The sequence below is a fragment of the Sminthopsis crassicaudata genome, chromosome 4 (genome assembly GCF_048593235.1).
Source record: "Sminthopsis crassicaudata isolate SCR6 chromosome 4, ASM4859323v1, whole genome shotgun sequence".
Classification (NCBI taxonomy): domain Eukaryota; kingdom Metazoa; phylum Chordata; class Mammalia; order Dasyuromorphia; family Dasyuridae; genus Sminthopsis; species Sminthopsis crassicaudata.
The window spans coordinates 308,906,572-308,931,076 of NC_133620.1; the positions used below are offsets into that span (position 1 = coordinate 308,906,572).

At 34.9% G+C, this 24,505-nt stretch overlaps 1 protein-coding gene across 1 annotated transcript in view; it reads right to left on the reverse strand.

Annotated features, from left to right (window-relative positions):
* DNAH9 (dynein axonemal heavy chain 9) overlaps positions 1–24,505 on the reverse strand; it is a 572,299-nt gene that overhangs the window by 72,075 nt on the left and 475,719 nt on the right. The window contains exon 58 of the mRNA XM_074264740.1: positions 14,416–14,538. Within this exon, the coding sequence (XP_074120841.1) occupies positions 14,416–14,538 (123 nt within the window). The remainder of the gene's footprint in view (positions 1–14,415; positions 14,539–24,505) is intronic.

A 24,505-nucleotide genomic window follows, 5' to 3' on the forward strand; every position in this document is an offset into this window, starting at 1 on the left:
TTTCCAGTTCTCCCAGCAGTTTTTGTCAAATAATGAATTCTTATCCCAAAAGTTGGGATCTTTGGGTTTGTCAAACACTAGATTGCTATAGTTATTGACTGTTTTGTCCTGTGAACCTAACCTATTCCAGTGATCAACTAGTCTATTTATTAGCTAATACCAAATGATTTTGGTGACTGCTGCTTTATAATATAGTTTTAAATCAGGTACAGCTAAGCCACCTTCATTTGATTTTTTTTTCCATTAATTCCCTTGAAATTCTTGACCGTTTGTTCTTCCATATGAATTTTGTTGTTATTTTTTCTAGGTCATTAAAATAGTTTCTTGGAAGTCTGATTGGTATAGCACTAAATAAATAGATTAGTTTTGGGAATATTGTCATCTTTTGTTAGGTTCTTACTAGGTGATAAGTCAGTACTTAACAATTCTCTAGCTCAGAGTTCACACCTTTAAAGGAGTTTACACCTTTGGAATACCCACAAGCCCTCTGGGAGGATAAAAGGAGACACCAAGATGCCAGCAATGTCCCGGGACATTGAGTTTGGAAGGAAGTCTGGAAGGAGCAGTCTAGATTGGGAGAAGAACAAGACTTCCCAGGAGAACTTAGGGAAGCTTGAAGAGATTCAGAGCCAGGATTCAGGAAGAAGAGGATTCAAGATTCTACCTTTGCTCTGGCTGGAAGCTCCAGAAGCCTCCCAAGAAACCTGCTCACAGAGAAAAGGATTATACAGAAAAGAAACCTCTTCCCAGAGAAGGATTACAATTGAGAGACAATCAGAACATTATAATCTTTATTATATTTGCTTGGTCTATCCAAGAGCACTTAATGTCTTTCCAATTATTTAACTCTGACTTTATTTTTGTGGCAAGTGTTTTGTAATTTTGCTCATATAATTCCTGACTTTCCTTTGGTAGATAGATTCCCAGATATTTTATACTATAAACAATTATTTTGAATGGAATTTCTCTTTGTATCCCTTGCTGTTGGATTTTGTTGGTAATGTATAAAAATGTTGAGAATTTACGTGGATTTATTTTGTATCCTGTAAATTTGCTAAAGTTATGAATTATTTCTAATAGGTTTTTAGCAGAATCTTTGGGGTTCTCTAATTATACCATCATATCATCTGCAAAGAGTACTAGTTTGGTTTCCTCATTACCTACTCTAATTCCTTTAATCTCTTTCTCAACTGTTATTGCTGAGGCTAGCATTTCTAATACAATATTGAATAGTAATGGTGATAGTGGGCAGCCTTTTTTCACTCGTGATCTTACTGGGAAAGGTTCCAGTTTATCACCATTACATATGATATTTACTGATGGTTTTAAATATATGCTCCTTATTATTTTAAGCAATAGTCCATTTATTCCTATACTCTCAAGTGTTTTTAATAGGAATGGATGTTGGATTTTGTCAAATGATTTTTCTGCATCTATTGAGATGATCATATGGTTTTTGTTCATTTGGTTATTGATATAATCGATTATGCTAATAGTTTTCCTAATATTAAACCAGCTTATAAATTCCACTTGGTCAAAGTGTATTATCCTGGGGATGATTTTCTGTAATCTTTTTGCTAACATTTTATTTAAGATTTTAGCATCAATATTCATTAGGGAGATTGGTCTATAATTTTCTTTCTCTGTTTTCAACCTACCTACTTTAGGTGTCAGCACCATGTCTATGTCATAAAAGGAATTTGGTAGGACTCCTTCAATCCCTATTTTTTCAAATAGTTTATATAGCATTAATTGTTCTTTAAATGTTTGGTAAAATTCACATGTAAATCCATCTGGTCCTGGGAATTTTTTCTTGGGGAGTTGGTTAATAGCTTGTTCTATTTCTTTTTCTGAAATGGGACTATTTAGACTATTTACTTATTCCTCTGTTAATATAGGCAAGCTATATTTTTGAAGGTATTCTTCCGTTTCCTTTAAGTTATCTAATTTATTGGCATAAAGTTGGGCAAAGTAACTCCTAATTATTGTTCTAATTTCCTCTTCATTAGTTGCGAGTTCTCCCTTTTCATTTTTAAGACGAACAATTTGCTTTTCTTCTTTCCTTTTTAAAATCAGATTTACTAAGGGTTTGTCTATTTTGTTGGTTTTTTCATAGAACCAAGTCTTAGTTTTATTAATTAATTCAATAGTTTTTTTACTTTCAATTTTATTAATCTCTTCTTTTATTTTTAGAATTTCAAGTTTCATATTTGTCTGGGGTTTTTTAATTTGTTCCTTTTCTATAATTTTTAGTTGTAAGCCCAATTTATTGACCTCGTTCTCTATTTCATGCAAGTAGGCCTCTAGAGATATAAAATTTCCCCTTATTACTGCTTTGGCTGTATCCCACACACTTTGGTATGATGTCTCATTATTGTCATTTTCTTGGGTGAAGTTATTAATTATGTCTATGATTTGCTGTTTCATCCAATCATTCTTTAGTATGAAATTATTTAGTTTCCAATTATTTTTTAGTCCATTTTCCCCTGGCTTTTTATTGAATGTAATTTTCATTGCATCATGGTCTGAAAAGGATAAATTTACTATTTCTTCCTTACTTCATTTGAGTTTGAGGTTTTTAAGGTCCTAATATATGATCAATTTTTGTATAGATTCCATGAACTGGAGAAGAAAGTGTACTCCTTTCTGTCTCTATTTAGTTTTTTTCCAAAGATCTATCATATCAAACTTTTCTAGTATTCTATTTACCTCTTTGACTTCTTTCTTATTTATTTTGTGGTTTGATTTGTCTAATTCTGAGAGTGCAAGGTTGAGATCTACCATTATTATAGTTTTGCTGTCTATTTCTTCTTGCAGCTCTTTTAATTTCTCTTTTAAGAATTTAGATGCTGCACCACTTGATGTGTATATGTTTTTGTTTTTTTTTTCCCCCTGAGGCTGGGGTTAAGTGACTTGCCCAGGATCACACAGCTAGGAAGTGTTAAGTGTCTGAGACCAAATTTGAACTCAGGTCCTCCTGAATTCAGGGCTGATGCTCTATCCACTGCGCCACCTAGCTGCCCCAGCATGGTGTTTAATATTGTTTAATATTGATACTGCTTCATTATCTATGCTACTCTTTAGCAAGATATAATGCCCTTCCTTATCTCTTTTAATTAGATCAATTTTTGCATAGAGCACCAGCCGTGAATTCAGGAGGACCCGAGTTCAAATCTGGTCTCAGACACTTAACACTTCCTAGCTGTGTGACCCTGGGCAAGTCACTTAACCCCAGCCTCAGGGGGGGAAAAAAATAGATCAATTTTTGCTTTTGCTTGATCTGAGATGAGGATGGCTACCCCTGCTTTTTTTGCTTCTTGTGAAGCATAGTAGATTCTGCTCCCACTTTTTACCTTTATTCTGTATGTATCACCCTGTTTCAGGTGTGTTTCCTGTAAACAACATATTGTAGGATTCTGGCTTTTAATCCAGTCTGCTAACCACTTTCTCTTTATGGGGGAGTTTACCCCATTCACATTTATGGTTAAAATGATTAATTCTGTATTGCTTGCCATCCTGTTAACTCCTGCTTATGCTTTTCTCTGTTCCTTTCCCCTTACCCTCTCCCCAGTATTAAACTTGTGAGCACCACTTGCTTCTCACAGCCCTCCCTTTTTCGTATCCCTCTTCCCCCTTAGAGTTCCTCCCCCTATTTTACCCCTTTTCCTCACAATTTCTGAATCCCCTTTTGCTTAGCTTACTCCTTTACTTTTCACTTTTCCCCTCCCACTTTTCAGTGAAGTGGAAGGAGTTTCACTGTAAATTGAATATGTCTATATTTTTCTCTTTAAGCCAATTCTGATGCGAATATGATACACACTATGTTCATCCCCTTCCATTCTTTCTCTCAGATATAATAGGTTACCTTTGCCTCTTTGTGAGATGTACTTCCATCACTTTACCCTTTTTTTGCTGGTACAATTTCCTTTCCACCTTTAGTTTCTAGAATAAATTATGCATATGTTCTTTATATGACTTTATGGCAGAAATATAGTTCTCAAGATTTCTTTTTACCTTTTTAGAAATCTCTTGAGTTCTTTATTTGGAGATCAAACTTTTTGTTTAGATCCGTTTTTTTTTTTTCATCAAGAATACATGGAATTCATTTATTTTGTTGAATGTCCATCTTCTTCCCTGGAAAAAGATGCTCTTTTTTGCTGGCTAAGCTATTCTTGGCTGCATACCAAGTTCCTTAGTCTTTTGGAATATCATATTCTAGGGCCTTTGCTCCTTTAATGTGGATGCTGCTAGATCCTGAGTAATCTTTATTGTGGCTCCTCCATATCTGAATTAATTTTTTCTATCAGCTTGCAATATTTTTTCCTTCATCTGATAGTTCTTGAACTTGGCCAGTATATTTCTTGGATTTTTGATTTTAGGGTCCCTTTCAGTAGGTGATCGATGAATTTTTTCAATGTCTATTTTACCTTCTGTTTCTAAAACGTCTGGGCAGTTTTCTTTGATGATTTCCTGGAAAATAGTGCCCAGGCTCTTTTTTTCATCATATTTTTAAGGGAGTTCAATTATTCTCAAATTGTCTCTCCTGGATCTATTTTCCAGATCTGTTGTCTTCCCAAGAAAGATACTTGACAGTTTTTTCCATTGTTTCATTTTTTTGGTTTTGCTTGACTGATTCTTGGTGTCTCCTTGAGTCATTCACTTCTATTTGTTTGATTCTGATTTTCAATGACGTATTTTCTTCACTCATTTTTAAAATATCTTTTTCTAATTGTCCAATTGACTTTTTAAGTGAGTTTTTTTGTTCTATAGAATTTTTTTCCCCTTTCACCAATTTTATTTTTTAGAGAGCTCTTTTCTTTTACCAACTCATTAATTTTGTTTTTCAATGATTTGATTTCTTTATCCACTCTGTCTTTAAATGCATGGGATGACTTCTCCATTCTCTCTTGCCAGGCTTCCCTTTCCTTTTCACATTTCTTTTCTAGCTCTTTTGTGAGAGCCTTTTTGATTTCTTTTTTTTTAAGTTTTTTTTTATTTTTTTAATTTAATTTTATTTTTTTATTCATTTTTCCAAATTATCCCCTCCCTCCCTCCACTCCCTCCCCCCGATGGCAGGTAATCCCATACATTTTACATGTGTTACAATATAGTCTAGATACAATACATGTGTGTAAATACCATTTTCTTGTTGCACATTAATTATTAGCTTCCGAAGGTATAAGTAACCTGGGTAGATAGACAGTAGTGCTAACAATTTACATTCGCTTCCCAGTGTTCCTTCTCTGGGTATAGTTATTTCTGTCCATCATTGATCAACTGGAAGTGAGTTGGATCTTCTTTATGTTGAAGATTTCCACTTCCATCAGAATATACCCTCATACAGTATTGTTGTTGAAGTGTATAGTGATCTTCTGGTTCTGCTCATTTCACTCAGCAACAGTTGATTTAAGTCTCTCCAAGCCTCTCTGTATTCCTCCTGCTGGTCATTTCTTACATAGCAATAATATTCCATAACCTTCATATACCACAATTTACCCAACCATTCTCCAATTGATGGACATCCATTCAACTTCCAGTTTCTAGCTACAACAAAAAGAGCTGTCACAAACATTTTGGCACATACAGGTCCCTTTCCGCTCTTTAGTATTTCTTTGGGATATAATCCTAATAACAGCAATGCTGGGTCAAAGGGTATGCACAGTTTGACAACGTTTTGGGCATAGTTCCAAATTGCTCTCCAGAATGGCTGGATTCTTTCACAACTCCACCAACAATGTATCAGTGTCCCAGTTTTCCCACATCCCCTCCAACATTCATCATTATTTGTTCCTGTCATCTTAGCCAATCTGACAAGTGTGTAGTGGTATCTCAGAGTTGTCTTAATTTGCATTTCTCTGATCAGTAGTGATTTGGAACACTCTTTCATGTGAGTGGATATAGTTTCAATTTCTTCCTCTGAGAATTGTCTGTTCATATCCCTTGACCATTTATCAATTGGAGAATGGTTCGGTTTCTTATAAATCAGGGTCAGTTCTCTATATATTTTGGAAATGAGACCTTTGTCAGAACCTTTCCTTTTAAAAATATTTTCCCAATTTGTTACTTCCCTTCTAATCTTGTTTGCATTAGTATTATTTGTACAGAAACTTTTTAGTTTGATGTAATCAAAATCTTCTATTTTGTGATCAATAATGATCTCTAGTTCTCCTCTGGTCATAAATTCCTTCCTCCTCCACAGGTCTGAGAGGTAGACTATTCCCTGTTCCTCTAATCTATTTATGATCTCATTCTTTATGCCTAAATCATGGACCCATTTTTATCTTATCTTGGTATATGGTGTTAAGTTTCTGCCAAAACAATTTCCAGTTTTCCCAACAGTTTCTTCCGAATAATGAATTTTTGTCCCTAATGTTGGTATCTTTGGGTTTGTCAAAGATTAGATTGCTATAGATGTACCCTTTTTTGTCCTTTGTATCTAATCTGTTCCTTTTTGATTCCTTCTATGAGAGTTTTGTGCATTGAGGAGCATATCATATCCCCCTTTGGGGATCCCTCTGGAGACTATCTGTTTTTAGTCTTCTCAGGGTTTAAAGTCTGCTCTCTATCCATATAGAAGCTGTCAATGGTTAGAGCCCTTTTAAATTTTTTGTTCATTTTGTCACAGCAGAATCAAAGAAAAGAAACTGACAAGAAAAACCAATGCTGGGGGGGGGGGGCGGCGGATAGGGCTGGATGGTGCCACTGGGCTTCCTGTACAGACTGTGGGAGACAGCAGCGAGGTACTAACAGGATAGCAATGGATGTGCTGAGTCTGTGCTCTATGCTCTGTGGCTCTGAGGCTTTAAGAATGTGCTGAGTCACTCTGGGTGGGTGCGGGGTGGCCAAGTCCTGACAGATGCTAGCTTTTTGGGGTTTTATTCTTTACCTCCTATGTTTACAGGTTCTCTGCTGATCCTGGCTTGCTGCCAAGAGAGAATATCCACACTGGGGTAAAGGTCGGTCCACAGAAATGGCAGAGATCGCACCCCTACCCCCTCCAGTCTTCACAGTGTGAGCTGCCTTGCTCTCAATGCTTGTCCTCAGCCTGTGACCGATCTGTTCGTCCCCTCCCCTGAATAAAAACAGGCATTTTCTGGTGAATTTCAAGAATGCCTTCTGTTGGTAATTATTTATGGGTTTTTGTTAGATTTCTTACTAGGTGCTAAGTTGGTACTTAACAATTCTCTAGCTCAGAGTTCACATCTTTAGTTCAAACTTTTAAAGGAGTTTATACCTTCAAAAGGAGTTAGTTCATTGGTTGTAAAGGAGTTCCACAAGCCCCTGGGAGTACCTATTCTCTGGGAGGATAAAAGGAGCCAATATTGAGTGGGCAGGGTCAGTTTGGAAGAAGTCAATCTGGAAGAGGTCAGTTTGGAGGCAATCAAGGGAAGGACTTCCCAGGAGAACTTCAGGGAAGCTTGAGGGCATTTGAGATTCTACTGTGGTGCTGACTGGGGACAATTGGACAAGAGCAGATTCACAAGTCTAAAGGATAAGCCTGCTCATGGAGATTCACAACTAAAATTGACTTCTGGGAAACCCACAATCCTACACTCTTGGAGACAGAGTCTGATTCATTCCCACATTTACCTTTGCTCTGGTGGAGGCTCCAGAAGCCTCCTAAGAAACCTGCTCCCAGAGAAAAGGATTTACAGAAAAGAAACTTCCTCCCAGAAAAGGATTATAATTGAGAGACAACAGGACATTACAGGTTTTTTTCCGGTCAAGCATTATTTCCGAGGCTTTTCATGAAATAAATTCTGAGATAAAATGTGAAGCTCAAGCAGTTGTATGCCTCCTCTCCACCATCTTGGCCGGAAATCTCTACCATTTATTATTTGAAGAATGACTTGAATTTCTTATAAATTTGATTTAATTCTTTATATATTTTGGAAATGAAGCCTTTATCAGAACCTTTGAAAATAAAAATGTTTCCCCAGTTTATTGCTTCTCATCTAATGTCTGCATTAGTTTTGTTTGTTCAAAAAATTTTTAACTTAATGTAATCAAAATCTTCTATTTTGTGAACAATAATGATCTCTAGTTCTCCTTTGGTCATAAATTCCTTCCTCCTCCACAAGTCTGAGAGGTAAACTACCCTATGTTCCTCTAATTTATTTATGATCTCATTCTTTATGCCTTAATCATGGACCCATTTTGATCTTATCTTGGTATATGGTATTAAGTGTGGGTCTATGCCTAGTTTCTGCTTTACTAATTTCCAGTTTTCCCAGCAGTTTTTGTTAAACAGTGAATTCTTATCCCCAAAGTTGGGATCTTTGGGTTTGTCAAACACTAGATTGGTATAGTTATTAAGTATTTTGTCCTGTGAACCTAACTTCTTCCTGATCAACTAGTCTATTTCTTAGTCAATGTGGTTTTGGTGACCACTGCTTTATAATATAGTTTTAGATCTGGTACAACTAGGCCTCCTTCATTTGATTTTTTTTTTTGTCATTAGTTCCCTCGAAATTCTTGACCTTTTTTTCTTCCATATGAATTTTATTATTTTTTCTAGGTCTTTAAAATAGTTTCTTGGGAGTCTGATTGCTATAGCACTCAATAAATAAATTAGTTTAGGGAGTATTGTCATCTTTATTATATTTGCTCAGCCTATCCAAGAACACTTAATATTTTTCCAATTATTTAAATCTGACTTTATTTGTGTGGAAAGTGTTTTGTAGTTTTGCTGATATGATTCCTGACTTTCCTTTGGCAGATAGATTCCCAAATATTTTATGCTATCGAGAGTTATTTTAAAATGGAATTTCTCTTTGTATCTCTTGCTGTTGGATTGTTGGTGATGTATAAAAATGCTGAGGATTTATATGGATTTATTTTGTATCCTGCAACTTTGCTAAAGTTGTGTATTATTTTTGATAGCTTTTTACTAGAATCTCTGGGGTTTTATAAGTATATCATCATATTATCTGTAAAGAGTGATACTTTCGTTTTCTCATTACCTACTCTGATTCCTTTAGAATCTTTCTCAACTCTTATTGCTGAAGCTAGCATTTCTAATATAATATTGAATAGTAATGGTGATAGTGGGCAACCTTGTTTCACTCCTGTTCTTTTTGGGAATGGTTCCAGTTAATTCCCATTACATATGATGCTTGCTGATGATTTTAAATAGATGCTACTGATTATTTTAAGGAAAAGTCCATTTATTCCTAAACTCTCAAGTGTTTTGAATAAGAATGGATGTTGGATTTTATCAAATGCTTTTTCTACATCTATTGAGATAATTATATGGTTATTGATATAGTCAATTATGCTAATAGTTTTCCTAATATTGAATCAGCCTTGCATTCCTTGTATAAATCCTACTTGGTCAAAGTGTATTATCCTGGGGATGATTTTCTGTAATCTCTTTGCTAATATCTTATTTAAAATTTTTGCATCAATATTCATTAGGGAGATTGGTTTATAATTTTCTTTCTCTGTTTTAATCCTATGGTATTAGTACCATGTTTGTGTAATAAAAAGAATTTGGTAGAATCTTTCATTCCCTATTTTTTCAAATAGTTTATGTAGTATTGGAGTTAATTGTTCTTTAAATGTTTGGTAGAATTCACATGTAAATCTACCTGGCCGTGGAGATTTTTTTCTTAGGGAGTTGATTAATAGCTTGTTCTATTTCTTTTTCTAAAATGGGATTATTTAACTAATTTATTTTCTGTTCTGTTAAGGCAACCCATATTTTTGTAGGTATTCTTCCATTTCACTTTGATTATTGAATTTATTGGCATAAAGTTGGCAAAGCAACTCCTAATTATTGCTCTAATTTCCTCTTCATTGGTGAAAAGTTCTCCCTTTCCATTTTTGAGACTAACAATTTGATTTTCCTTTTTTCCTTTTTCTAATCAAATTAAGTAAAACTTCATCTATTTTGTTGGTTTTTTCATAAAACTAACTTTTAGTTTTATTTATTAATTTAGTAGTTTTTTTTAACTTTCAATTTTATTAATCTTTCAAGTTTGTTATTTGTGGGTTTTAAACTTGTTCTTTTTCTAGCTTTTTTAGTTGTAAGCCCCATTCAATGATTTTCTCTTTCTCTATTTTATGCAAATATACATCTAGAGATATAAAATTTCCCCTTATTACTGCTTTGGCTGCTTTCCACAAATTTTGGTATGTTGTCTAATAAGGTCATTTTCTTGGATGAAATTATTAATTGTGTCTATGATTTGCTGTTTCGTCCATTTATTCTTTAGGATGAGATAATTTAGTTTCCAGTTACTTTTTGGTTTATTTTCTCCTGCCTTTATTTTGTGTGTGATTTTTATTGCATCATGATTTGAAAAAAAAAATGCATTTGCTATTTCTGCCTTTCTGCATTTGTTTTGAGGTTTTTTTTATGCCTTAACACATAATCAATTTTGGTATAAATTCCATGAACTGCTGAGAAAAAGTGTACCCCTTTCTGTTTCAATTCAATATTCTCCAAAGATCTAACATGTCTAACTTTTCTAACATTTTGTTTACCTCCTTAACTTCTTTCTTATTTATTTTGTGGTTTGATTTATCTAATTCTGAGAGAGCAAGGTTGAGATCCCCCACTAATACAGTTTTGCTGTCTATTTTTTCTTGCATGTCTCTTAAATTCTTTTCTAGGAATTTACATGCTATACCACTTGGTGAATATATGTTTGGTGTTGATATTGCTTCATTATGTATGGTACCCTTTAGTAAGATACAGTTTTCTTCTTTATCTTTTTTAATTAGATCTTTGTTTTATTTCTGTGATCAGCATTGCTACCCTCGGGTTTTTGTTTTTTTGTTTTGTTTTGTTTTGTTTTGTTTTTTTTTTTCACCTGAGGAATAATATATTCTGCTCCAGCCCTTTACCTTCACTCTGCTTTATCACTCTGCTTTAAATGTGTTTCTTGTAAACAATATATTGTAGGATTTTGGCTTTTAATCCAGTTTGCTATCCACTTCCATTTTATAGCAGAGTTCATCCCATTCACATTCATGTTAAAATAACTAATTCTATATTTCCTATCATTTTATTTATCCTGTTATGCTTTTTTCCCCCTTCCCCCCCTTCCCTCCTCCCCAGTATTTTGCTTTTGATGACTACCTCCCTCAAACGGTCTTCCCCCTTTGGAGCCCTTCCCTCTTTTTTTATACTTTTCCCCTAATTATTGTTTTCTCTTCTATTAGTCTTTCCCTTTCTTTTCCCTCTTTCCCCTCCTACTTTCCTATATGGTGAGACAAGTTTCTCTGTGAAACCAAATATGTCTGATATTCTCTCTTAGAGCCAAATCTGATGAGAGTAAGATTCACACAGTGTTCATTCCCCTCCCTTCTTTCCCTTATTAATTATAATAGGTTTTCTTTGTCTCTTTGTGAGATATAATTTCCCTTATTTTACCTCCTTTCCCCCTCTTTTTCCAGTACAATCCCTTTTCCCCTCTAGGTTTTTTTTTTCTCATATTATCATATTGAAATCAAATTATATTCACATTCTCTAAGTATACCCATAATAGAAATGTAGATCTCAACAGATCTTTCCTTTTTACTTTTTTATGCTTCTCTTAAGTTCTGTGTTTGGAGATCAATTTTTTTTTTGTTCAGTTCTGGACTTTTCATTAGAAAAAGTTGAAATTTACCTATATCATTGAATGTCCATCTTCTTCCCTGAAAGATAATGCTTATTTTAGCCGGATAGCTTATTTTTGGCTGTAATCCAAGTTCCTTTGCTTTTCAGAAAATCATATAAGGTTCTGACTTTAGATCCTTTAAATTGGAAGCTGCTAGGTCCTGGTTAATCCTAATTATGGCTCCTCAGTATTTAAATTGTTTCTTTCGGGCTGCTTACAATATCTTTTCCTTGGGGATTTAATTTTGTGGTCTCTTTTAGGAGGTAATAGGTGAATTCTTTTGATGGCTATTTTACCTTCTGATTCAAAAATATCAGGGCAGTTTTCTTTTATGATTTCTTGTAAGATAATGTCTAGGTTCCATTTTTCATCATGGATTATAGGAAGTCCAATAATCCTTAGATTGTCTCTCCTAGATCTGTTTTCCAGGTCAGTTGTTTTTCCTAAGAGATATTTCATATTTTCTTCTATTTTTTAATTTTTCTTGTTTTTGTTTGATTGATTCTTGAAGTCTTACTGAGTCATTCACTTTCATTTGTTCAATTCTAATTCTTAGTGTATTATTTTCTTCAGTTACCTTTTTTAGGTCTTTTGCAATTGGTCAATTGAATTTTTTTGTTCATTGCATTCTTTTTTTCATTTCACAAATTTTGTTTTTCAGTGAATTGGCATCTTTTTATATCTCTTTTATAGGGTTAGGGTTAGCTTTTTCCATTCCTATTTGAAATGATCTCATTTCACTTCCTCATCTTTCTTCTATCTCTCTTTTAAAGATCCTTTATGCAATCTTTGAAGAAAGCCTTGTGAAATGGGGACCAGCTCATGTCTCTCTTTGGGGCTTCATTTGGAATTGCTTTGCCTTTAGGAACCTCAGGATTTGAGGTCTGTTCTCTGTGTCCATAAAAGCTGTCTATGGTAAGAGTTCTTTTTTTATATTTTATTCATTTTTTTTTTTTTAAGGTTTGAGGTCTGTTCAATGCAAAGATGTGACAGCTGCTTTAATTTGCCCTGGGGCAGTTCTGCTGATTGATTTTCAGTGTTGGGTAATGATAGCTAGGTCCCAAGTTCTTGCTGGGCTCAGTGATTTACAATTTGCCTTTTATAAAAGGCAAATCTGCTAAACCATCTGCTTGCAACCAGGATAGAATGGCCTAAGAGGCTCACAGAAGATTCCTAGTTGTCTGGAAGCTAAAATGCTAGGGTTATTATCAAAGGTGGAAAACCATAATCTGTCCTGGAGTCCACCCTATCTCAGGCAGCTAATTGTTGCAATAGATAAAATGCTATACTTGGAGTTGGAATGATCTTAGTCACCTACTATTTGTGTGAACTTGGATAAGCCAGTTAATCTTTCTCAGTTTCTTCATCTGTAAAATGGAAATAAAAATAGCATCTACCTTATAGAATTCTTGTGAGGATCCAATGAGGTAACATGTAATATGTAAAACTTTAAAAGGTACAGAAACAACAGCTTAAAAAACAGATTTCATTAGAGTGCTATTCTGAACATGACATTTAATCACCCAAGTGAAAGAGAGAGAATTTCAGTCCCCTTCTAAGCTAAATGGAAACCATGACTAATTAAGCTAATTATAGCAGACTATGTACAAAAGACAATTATGATTAATTGGTAACCATAGTAATTGGAGCTGCTGAAAAGCTAATAAAGTGATGCATTACAGATTGGATTTACCAATGAAGTGTACAACATGTCCATTGCATATACATATAGACACACAAACACAGAGACACAGATGCAAAGACACACAGACACACACACATACATGTGTATATATTACATATATATAAAGTTTAAATAAATAAATAATAACAATGGAATTGGGCTTACCATGCTTAATTTCTACTAGACCAAACTCCACATAACATGTCATATAACATTAGAAGATTTCCTCATATAGACCTTAATATGTAACAATAATTTGATTTTATGATAAATATTCCAAGGTTTTCTCCATGTTATGAAAACAAGTTTTCTCTGAATTACTTTCCAATTAGGATACTGCAATAGGGGCAGTAATCAAGGGATATCTTTTCTAGGCTTCAGAATGTATGTCTCCACAGACAGAAAAATATTTCTTGTAGAGTTTTGTTCTGAATGTTGCAGCTCTTGTCTTTTGAAAAGTCATAAGTACTGAAAACCCAGAAAAGTTCTTACTGCCAAGGTATTTGGCACTTTTTTTTTGAGGCTGGGGTTAAGTGACTTGCCCAGGGTCACACAGCTAGGAAATGTTAAGTGTCTGAGACCAGATTTGAACTCTGGTCCTCCGGAATTCAAGGCTGGTGCTCTATCCACTGCACCACTTAGCTGCCCCTATTTGGCACTTTTAACATAAAATATTCAGAAACAGATGTGATTTTGGTAATGAAAATATCATGAAAGAAGTTTCATTACACATCTGTTTTGTCATTTTATCCAAAGGACTACTGTGGTCTTTCAATTAAATCTTCATTATATATAGTTTCTCCTTTTTAGAATGAGAGCTCTGGAGCTTAAGAATTGTTTTGCTTTTCTATTTGTAACTTTCTTCTTTAGTATATTGTTTTTCATATAGTGAGTACATAAATATTTTATATATAAACAAAGTTATGACTACATTAACTAAGCTTATGCAAGTCAAGTCAACAAGCACTGGGGAGATCAACAACTAATGTAGGTTGGCTGAAATAAAGTATATATAAGGAGGATTAGTGTAAGTTGTGAAATGTTAGGTTCTATCCAACAGTAAAGGAGTATGGATGTCATGTGACACTCAGGAGTTTGGACTTTATTTGGTATGATACTCACCTTGATGCCACCCCAGGATTGGTGGGAGAGAAAATCTACGGGACTAAGAACATCAGACTGTGCTGGGTATCGAAGAAGGAAGTCCAATTCATTAGCACTGATTTCCTGATTCATTAAGAGAATCTACAAAATTGAATGACAATGTATTTATATAACCTCAAATACTGTATCTGTATATTTTTAGAAATATCGTATTCCTGTAAGGAAAAGTCCATTTATTCCTATACTCTCAAGTGTTTTTTAATAGAAATGGATGTTGGATTTTATCAAATGCTTTTTCTGCATCTATTGAGATGATCATATGATTTTTGTTAATTTGGTTATTAATATGGCCCAAATATACTGATAGTTTTCCTAATATTAAACCGACTCTGCATTCCTGGTATAAATCCTACTTGATCATGATGTATTATCCTGGGGATAATTTTCTGTGATCTTTTTGCTAATATCTTATTTAAGATTTTAGCAGCAATATTCATTAGGGAGATTGGTGTATAGTTTTCTTTCTCTGTTTTCAACCTACCTGGTTTGGGTATCAGTACCATGTCTGTGTCATAAAAGGAGTTTGGTAGGACTCCTTCATTCCCTATTTTTTCAAATAGTTTATATAACATTGGGGCTAATTGTTCTTTAAATGTTTTGTAGAATTCACATGTAAATCCATCTGGTCCTGGGGATTTTTTCTTAGGGAGTTGCTTAATAGCTTGTTCTATTTCTTTTTCTGAAATGGGACTATTTAAGCAATTTACTTTCTCCTCTGTTAATCAGGAAAGCCTATATTTTTGGAGGTAGTCATCCATTTCACTTAGGTTATCAAATTTATTGGCATAAAGTTGGGCAAAGTAACTCCTTATTATTTCTCTAATTTCCTCCTCATTGGTGGACAATTCTCCCTTTTCATTTTTAAGACTAGCAATTTGATTTTCCTCTCTCCTTTTTCTAATCAGATTTACCAAACGTTTATCTATTTTATTGATTTTTTTTGTCATAAAACCAACTCGTAGTTTTATTTATTAGTTCAATAGTATTTTTACTTTCAATATTATCAATTTCTCCTTTTAATTTTAGAATTTCAAGTTAAGTATTTGATTAGGGGTTTTTAATTTGGTCTTTTTCTAGCTTTTTAAGTTTTAAGCCCAATTCATTGATCTTCTCTTTCTCTAATTTCTTCAAGTAAGCCTCTAAAGGTATAAAATTTCCCCTTATTATTGCTTTAGCTGCATCCTACAAATTTTGGTTTGCTGTCTCATCATTGTCATTATCTTGAGTGAAATTATTCATTGTGTCTATAATTTGCTGTTTCATCCAATCATTCTTTAAGATGAGATCATTTAGTTTCCAATTACTTTTTGATCTATTTACCCCTAACTTTTTGGTGAATGTAGTTTTTATTGCATTGTGATCTGAAAAGAAAGCCTTTACTATTTCTGCCTTCCTGCATTTAATTTTGAGGTCTTTGTGTCCTAATATATGGTCAACTTTTGTATAGGTTCCATGAACTGCTGAGAAGAAAGTATACTCCTTTCTGTCACCATTCAGTTTTCACCAAAGATCTATCATACCTAATTTTCCTAATATTCACCTTACCTCTTTAATTTCTTTCTTTGTGGTTTGATTTATCTAATTCTGAGAGTGCAAGGTTGAGATGTCCCACTATTATAATTTTGCTGTCTATTTCTTCTTGCACCTCTCTTAACTTCTCCTTTAGGAAGTTAGATGCTATTCCACTTGGTGTATATATGTTTAGTATTGATATGGCTTCATTGTCTATGCTACCCTTTAGCAAGATGTAGTTTCCTGCCTTATCTTTTTTAATTAGATCAATTTTTGCTTTTGCTTAATCTGAGATAAGGATGGCTATCCCTGCTTTTTTTATTTCACTTGAAGCATAATAGATTCTGCTCCAGCTTTTTACCTTTACTCTGTATGCATCTGGTTGCTTTGAATGTGTTTCCTGTAAACAACATATGACTTTTGAGCCAGTCTGCTATCAGTCTCCGCTTAATGGGAGATTTCATCCCATTCACATTTACAGTTAAACTGACTAATTCTGTATTTCCTGCCATCATATTATCCCCAGATTATGCTTTTTCCCTTCCCTCCCCAAACCCCTTCTGCAGTATTAAACTTATGAGGTCCACTTGCATCACACAGCCCTCCCTCTTTAGTATCTCTCCCTCCTCCTTTTAAATCCCTTTCCCTTTCTTGTTCCCTTTTCCTCTCCCCCTTTTTAATGAGATGAGAAGTTTCTGTAAAACCAATATGTCAATTATTTTCTCTTTGAGCCAATTCTGATGAAAGTAAGGCTAACACAATGTTCCTCCCCCTCTCTAACTTCCCTCTTTGCCTCTTTGTGAGATGTAGTTTCCCTCTTTTTATCTCCCCCTTTCCCTTTTTCTGACACTATCCCCTTTCCATTTCTACTTCCCTTTTTTTTTTGTTATATCAGCAAAATCAAATTATACATGTAGTCAGTGTATATCCACAACAGAAAAAAAGTTTTCAAGAGTTCCTTTTATCATTTTCTGCTTCTTTTGAATCCTATGATTGGAGATCAATTTTTTCTGTTTAGATCTGGTTTTTTCCTTAGAAACATATGGAATTCATCTGCTTCATTAAATGTCCATCTTCTTCCATGGAAGAAAATGCTCAACTTAGCTGGGTAGTTTATTCTTGGCTGCATTCCAAGTTTTTTTGCCTTTCAGAATATCAGATTCCAAGCCCTTTAATCCTTTAATGTGGAGGCAGCCAGATCTTGAGTGATCCTTATTGTGGCACCTTGGTATTTTTTTTTCCTGGCTGCTTGTAATATTTTTTCTTTAGTCTGATAGTTCTGAAATTGGCCACAATGTTCTGTGGAGTTGTTTTTTTTAGGGTCTTTTTCAGAAGGTGTTCGATGAATTCTTTCAATGCCTATTTTACCTTCTGGTTCTATTACCTCTGGGCAGTTCTCTTTGATGATTTCTTGTAAAATATTATCTAGGCTCTTTTTTTCATCATAATTTTCGGGAAGTCCAATAATCCTCAGATGATCTCTCCTAGATCTATTTTCTGGGTCTGTTGTTTTGACAAGTAGATATTTGACATTTTTCTCCTGATTTTCATTTTTTTGGTTTTGCTTGACTGATTCTTGGTGTCTCAATGACTCATTCATTTCTATTTGTTCAGTTCTGATTTTTAATGAGTTATTTTCTTCATTAGCTTTTTTTTTTTACTTCTTTTTGTATATGTCCAATTGAGTTTTTAAATGAGTTGTTTTGCTCTATAGAATTTTTTTTTCTATTTCACTAAATTTGTTTTTTAGTGAGTTATTTTCTTTCTCCAATTCACAAATCCTATTTTCTTGGGAATTCTTTATCTTTTCCAATTCACAGACCTACTTTCCTGTGATTTCTTTACCTTTTCCAATTCCCTATTTATGCTTCCCTGCCCTTCTTGTGAATTCTTTACCTTTTCCAATTCACATTTCAGGAGGTTGTTAGTCTGTTACATAGCTTTTCTTTCCTTTCCCCATTTTTCTTCTAACTCTCTTTTGAGATTTTTAATAGTCTCTTCTAGGAGAGCGTTATTTGGGGGTATTGTCTGGAGGTTGTCTGCTGTTAGGGTTGGAAACCCTCTCTCTTTCTGTATAGAAGCTATCAATCCTTTTCTTCACTTTTTAACTCATTTTTTTAAAAGCCTTCAGGGCAAGCAGATAACCATCTTCCTCTGTAGAGCAAGGATGGGTATATGGATAGTAACTGTCCTCTCAATGAGCTGCAAGGAACAGCTGAGCTGTGGGAGAGCCCTGGGAAGAGCTCCACAAGGAAGTGAGTAGGCCTGGGTATCAAGGTCGGGCTGTATAGGTGCCCTGCCTGGAGCCCCGCTGTGAGGATTAGTGACCGCTTGGGGCTAGAGGTTAAGCTGGAAAAATATCACTGCTCCCCCACAAAGGCAGTTGCCCTATCCCTCACGGTACGGGAAATGTCTCTGCCTGGACAGTGTAGTCGAGCTGGGGAAATTCCACTACCTCAGGCTGATCTCCTCCCTCTGAAGATGAGAGGCTGCCCTGGGCTGTGCCCCCGCTGTGTGTGACTGCCCCCCAACAAGAGCCCCTAGCTGCAGAATGCCACAAAGAGCTGCATTATGGTCTGTGCTGAGTCACTTCTGATCCTGGGTGGGTGCAGCCAGATCCTCTCAGGTTCTGGCATCCTTCAGTGTACCCACTACCCTAGGCTCCAACTTCTCTGCTGGTCCACTATTCCACCACCAAAGCAAATCAGTCAGGCTATGGCAGAGAGCTCTGTTTGAATCTTCCAACCACAGAGGCCACCCTACTCCTGATTCTATCCCTGCCCTGTGCTGGTCTACTCCCACCACCTCAGGACCCATGTTTTCTGGCAATATTCCAGATTCTCTTCAGCTGGTAAGTTGTTGTACTTCTAATCTTTGTGGGTTTTACCAGTCAAGCCCTATTTTTGAGGCTGAATTAAATAGTTGATAGTGAAGGAATGAGAGAGCTTAAAAAATCCTGTGTAGTTTCTCCACCATCTTGGCTCTGTTTCCCTCCCATCATTTCTTTATTCATGCTTATATCTCTCCTTTTTATAAACCACCTCCCCCATTTTCTTGTAGACTTTTTTCTTGTTGAGTTTACAAGTATTAGCTTCCTTTCATTGCTCTCCCACTCCCTACATTGCATGTTCTTCTCTATCTTCTACCTCCCACCTTCCTATTTATGCAACCTCTCATTGTGCAATTTAATCCTATCCCACAAAATGTATTGATTTACCCATTTTGGGGACCTTGTGTTCTGGGGATTAAACCCAGTTTTGCTTTTGGCCTGATTGATTTGATCTGGGATTTTTGAAATTTGGCAGTAATATATCTATCTGTTTTCCACAAAGGACCTCATTGAGGTAGTGATGGGTGTATTTTTTCTTTTTTCTTTTCTCTCATAATCTATCACTCTCCAGGACAATTTTCTTGCATTATTGAGTCAAAGTTTTTTTTTTTTTTTTTTTTTTTTTTTTTTTTTTTTTTTTTTTTTTTTTTTTTAAACAACTTTCAGGTGGTCCAATTATTCTTATATTTTCTCTTCTTAATATGTTCTCCATATCTGATGTTTTTCTTATGTTTCACACATTTTGTCTATTTTTCCCCATTCTTTATAATATGTTTTGTTATTGCACTGTCTCTCATACCTTCACTTGCTTCCCCTTGCTCAATTCTAACTTTCAAAGAGTTATTTTCATTTTTGAGACTCTGTATCTTCTTTTTTAGTTGATTAACTTTTTTTCTCATAATCTTATTTTTCTTAGATTTTAGAAAGATTTTCTTAATGTCTCTCATTTGATTTTTAAATTATTTTTTGAGTTCTATAAATTCAAGGACAAGGAGCCATTTCACATTACTTTCCTGCAAGTTCCCACAGCCAGCATCATTTCTGACGCCCTGCTGCTTCTGCACTCAGGGAGGGCTGATTCCATCTTACACAGGGCCACATCTCAGTAGCACAGCTGGGCTTGGCAGTCCCAATCAACTGAGGTTCGCTCATTCTTCCTGGATTCAAACCCCCATTAGACAAATTGTTTGGGAGTGAAGGTCTCAGTGGTTCCTACTGAGACTCTAGCCACAACCAGTGAGTCCAAGGGGTCCCCAGTTGACATTTCTACAGAGCTAGGGGGAAGTGTTTATATTTCAAACAGGTTAATCTTGGCCCAAGATTTTTCATCAGATCTTGGGTTGTATCAGGAAGACCATGTTCTGCCCAAGTTTTCTTGATTTTTTACCAGTCTAGGTTCTCTCTGAGATGCAAATTTGTTCTATTTGTGGGGGAAATCTGGAGAGTTTAAAATTTACCAACCGCCTTGGCCATCTTTCCCCAACCCAAATCAAACTTACTGGTACTTTGTTGTTGTTTTTTGACCGAGAAAATTGGTACTTTTTTCTTTTAAAAAACTTTTTTGGAGATGGCATAGTATATTTTATTACTTATTCTTTCCTTTGTAGGAAATTCATTTACCTTTTTAGTTTGCTGTTTTGGAGGTTTATAAGTTGAATGATCAGCTCATGTCTGGCTTTTTGTTTTTTCAGGCATACTTGAGATACCTTTCTTATGGAACATCAACATTTTTTCCATTGATGAGGCTTATATTTGCATATCAATGATAGGTAATATAATTAAAGGTATTGTAGTTCTTTTTTTTTTTTTAAATAAGAGGATATATAGTTAATTTCTTTTTTGTGGTTTCAGTTCTTCACCCACTTTTCAATAGGTAGAGAAGAATCTTTAATCAATCGATAAACATTTACTAAGTGCCTTTTATTTGCTAGGCATTATGCTAAACACTGGAAATTTTTTAAAAAAGAGGCAAAAATTAGTTCCTGCTCTCAAGGAGCTTACAATCTAATGGGAGGAGACAACCTGTAGACTAAGATAAACAAATCAAGCTATACATAAATGGGAAATAATTTATAAAGGGTAGGCACTAGAATTTAGAGAGGTAGAGAAAGGCTGTCTCTAAAAGATGGGATTTTAATTGAGACTTTAAAAAGGCCAGGGAAGTCAGTTGGTGGAGATGAGAAAGTAGAGTGTGTTCCATGCATGGGGGATTGCTAGAGAAAATTCTTGGAGTCAAGAGATGGAATATCTTGTTAAGGGAATAGCCAAGAAATCAGTGATACTGACTTCATTGAAGAATACATAGCAAAGAGTAAAGCATATGACTAGAAAAGTAGAAGGGGACTAGGTTGTGAAGGACTTTGAAAGTCAAACAGAGTATTTTGTATTTGATTTTGGAGGTGAAGAGCCACCTTATTGCATAAGGATGTGACATGGTCATATCCTTACTTTAAGAACATCACTTTAGTGGCTGGAGAATGGTTTGAAGTGGGAAGAAATTTGAGACAGGCAGACCCATCAACTATCTATTCAGTAGTCATGGTGTTAAGTGATAAGAGCATGCACTGTAGTTCTGGCAGTATCAGAGGAGGAAAAAAAAAAAAAAAAGAAGAGGCCATTGCACAGATTGGATGTGCTTGTGTGGAGTAGGCAGTAAGAAATAGTGAGATGAAGATAATTCCTAGATTGAGACCCTGATGGATTGGGAGTATATTTATAGGGAAGGTAGCAAGGAGAAGAAGAAAGATAATAAAGCCTAATTTGGACATAATGAGTTTAAAGTGTCTACCAGAATCCAGTTTGAGATGGCTGAAAGGTAGTTGAAAATGTGAGATTAGAGAGTTCAGTAGGGGATGGGATAGAAATCAGCAGCAGAGAGATAATTAAATTCATGGGAGATTGTGAAATTATAAAGTGAAGTGATATAAAGGGAGAAGAGAAGCGAATCCAGATTAGCACTAGCAAAAGAAATGAAAGGGGATAGAACTAGGAGAAAGTTGTGTCCTGAAAACCTGGAGAGAAAAGAGTTTCGAGGAGGAGAAAATGATTAACAGTGTCAAAGGCTATAGAGAGGTTAAGAGGAATAATGATTGAGAAAAGTTATTCACAATTCACAAAAGATCATTCACAATTCAGAAACCAATGGTAACTCTGGAGAAAGTAGTCTTGGTGGAATGATAATATTAGAAGCCTGATTAAAAGGGTTATGAAGAGAGAGGAAAGTGAAGGCATTTATTGTAGATAGACATTTTGAGGAGTTTAACTAAAGGATAGAAGAGATTTAGAATGATAGTAGTGTTGAAGGATCAAGTGAGAGTTTTTTTGATTGATTTGATTTATTGATGGGTTCTTTCAAATGTTGCTTATTTTTTATATTTATAAATTCTAAGGAGTTTCTTGTATTATTAAATGCCTTATGATTTTCAGATTTTTTGATTTTTCTTTTTTTTTAATGACGCCTATGATCTTTAAGTTTTCTTTCTGAATTGTTTTCCTGAAAATGATTTTTGCTCCTAGAGAGATAATGATTTTTAAAAATTTAGCATTTTTACCTTTTGTTTTTCTTCCTCCAGACACTGTTACTTAAGTATATTTATATTCCAAATCTGTTGTTTTCTCTTTAACTTCTTTGGAGAGATTTGCCATTGTAGTTCCACATTTTTCTACTTTGTTAATTATTTCTGCTATGTGAGCCATAAGTTCTGATATTTATTCTCATCTAATCGGTTCTCTTATGTTTTTGATATTTCTTCATGCTTTTGTGTTTCATCAAGTGTTCAATCAACATCCATTTTCTTGTAATTTATTTAGAGAAGTTTGTAATCTTTTTGAAATCATTTTAGCTTTTAAATATATTTCCCTAATTCCTTCCTTTTTTACTTCTCCTTTTATAGATATATAAAAGCTCCATCGATATACTATAAAGCTGCTTTAGTATCTTCTCATACTGGAAAAAAAATTTTTTTCCCCTTCAAACTCAGAACTAACCCTAAGTAGTTGAGGAAGGAAGAATGAATGGATTTGGGTTTTTGGATTTCTAAATTTTCTTTAGAATTGGGGCAGCTTCACTGATTTCTCTTTGTTCTTTCTTTCTTGGGCTGAGGTAAATCAGCATCTGACACTTTTTGCACCGCAGGGGAGAGAAGGATAGGTTTTTGCAATACATGGTCTATAACCTTTTGGCCCCCAAACCTAATCACTACCCCAGGCAAAAGGAAACCTAATTTTCCATTCTCTAATTTCAAACCACTCTTCAGGTAGCAGGACAGTCTTTCTTGTTGCAAAATAATATAGATTGATGGTGGGATTGATGAGGATGGGATATTGGCAGAATCTCTGAATCCTTGTGTGGGTCTTAAAATACAAGCTAGTGGCTTGGTTTGTGTGTCCTGATGAAGCATGGAGGCAAGTAGATAAAGAATACTGAAATGCTTTCCAATGTGGACACACATTTAGAATTAGTGTTCTGGTATTTGTTTCGGACTGAAATCTTGTTAGGTATATTGCATTTCATGTCCTTTTGATTGAACTTTAATTGTTCTATTAACAAATGTAATTTATAGATTAAAAAAAATAATTATTTGGAACTGGAAAAAAGTGACCAATGCTTCATTTTGTTGCTGTTGCAATCTGGAACCTGACACGATGATTCTTAGGAATTTTTTCCCTTTTTCTTGGGGTTACTAATTTTAATTTTCGTTTTTCTATCCTCATTGCATATAACATAATACCCAGCATATAGTAGGCACTTAATAAATGCTTGTCAATTGGTTAATGCTCAGCCTTCAGGTTTAAGCTTAACTAGAGTTGGTCTATGTAATGTTCTGTTGTCTCCAGAAACTGCCGATTGCTCTCTGGGGGGAGATGTGCTGTCTCAACTCAATCTCCCTGCCAGACTCTTCTTCCTGTAGAGAGCCGTCCCAACTCTGACCTAGAGTAGACTCACCCTCCAGGCCCAATGTTGCTTCTTTTATCCTCCCAGAGAATGGGCGTGGAATAACTCAGGGGCTTGTGGGAAAAATACTTCAACCAATGAACTTGCTCCTCTTAAACATGTAAGCTCCTCCCCAGAAGTTCAAAGGTGTAAAACTCCCCTTAAAGGCCGGAACCAAAAGGTGTGGACTAGAGAATTGTTAAGTACCGACTTAGCACTTAATAAGAACCTAACAGGTCTATATATATAACATATACATTTAATTGGCAGCCTCACATTTGCAACTTTTCCATCTTGGTAGGACTTGCCAACAAGAATATACCTTGATAACACAATGCTACCTCCCTGTCTTATAGGAGTAGGATTTTCATAGAAGTTCTATTATTAAGAAAGAAAAAAGTTTATAAATAAAATTTAAATAGGCATCATGGTTACAAAATGTGTTTAAGTGAAGAGAGTGGAAAAGATAATAGTTAAAGTTTCTTCTAGCATTACTATTTATGATTTTATGGATCATTGGGCCTAAAGCAAAAAAGAGTTGCAAAGTGTAGGTTTAGTATTCATTAGTATGGAAATATAATATGTACCATAAATAAAGTAGCATGATGAAAATATTATAATATCCATTTGGCATGAATATATGAATATATGAATATGAGTGGATTGGACATAGAGTATGGATTATAACAGGTAGCTTTGGTCCTTACTCTTAGGTAATCATAAGCAAGTCATCTTACTTCTTTAGGCCTCAGTTGTCTTTTTTTGTAAAATTA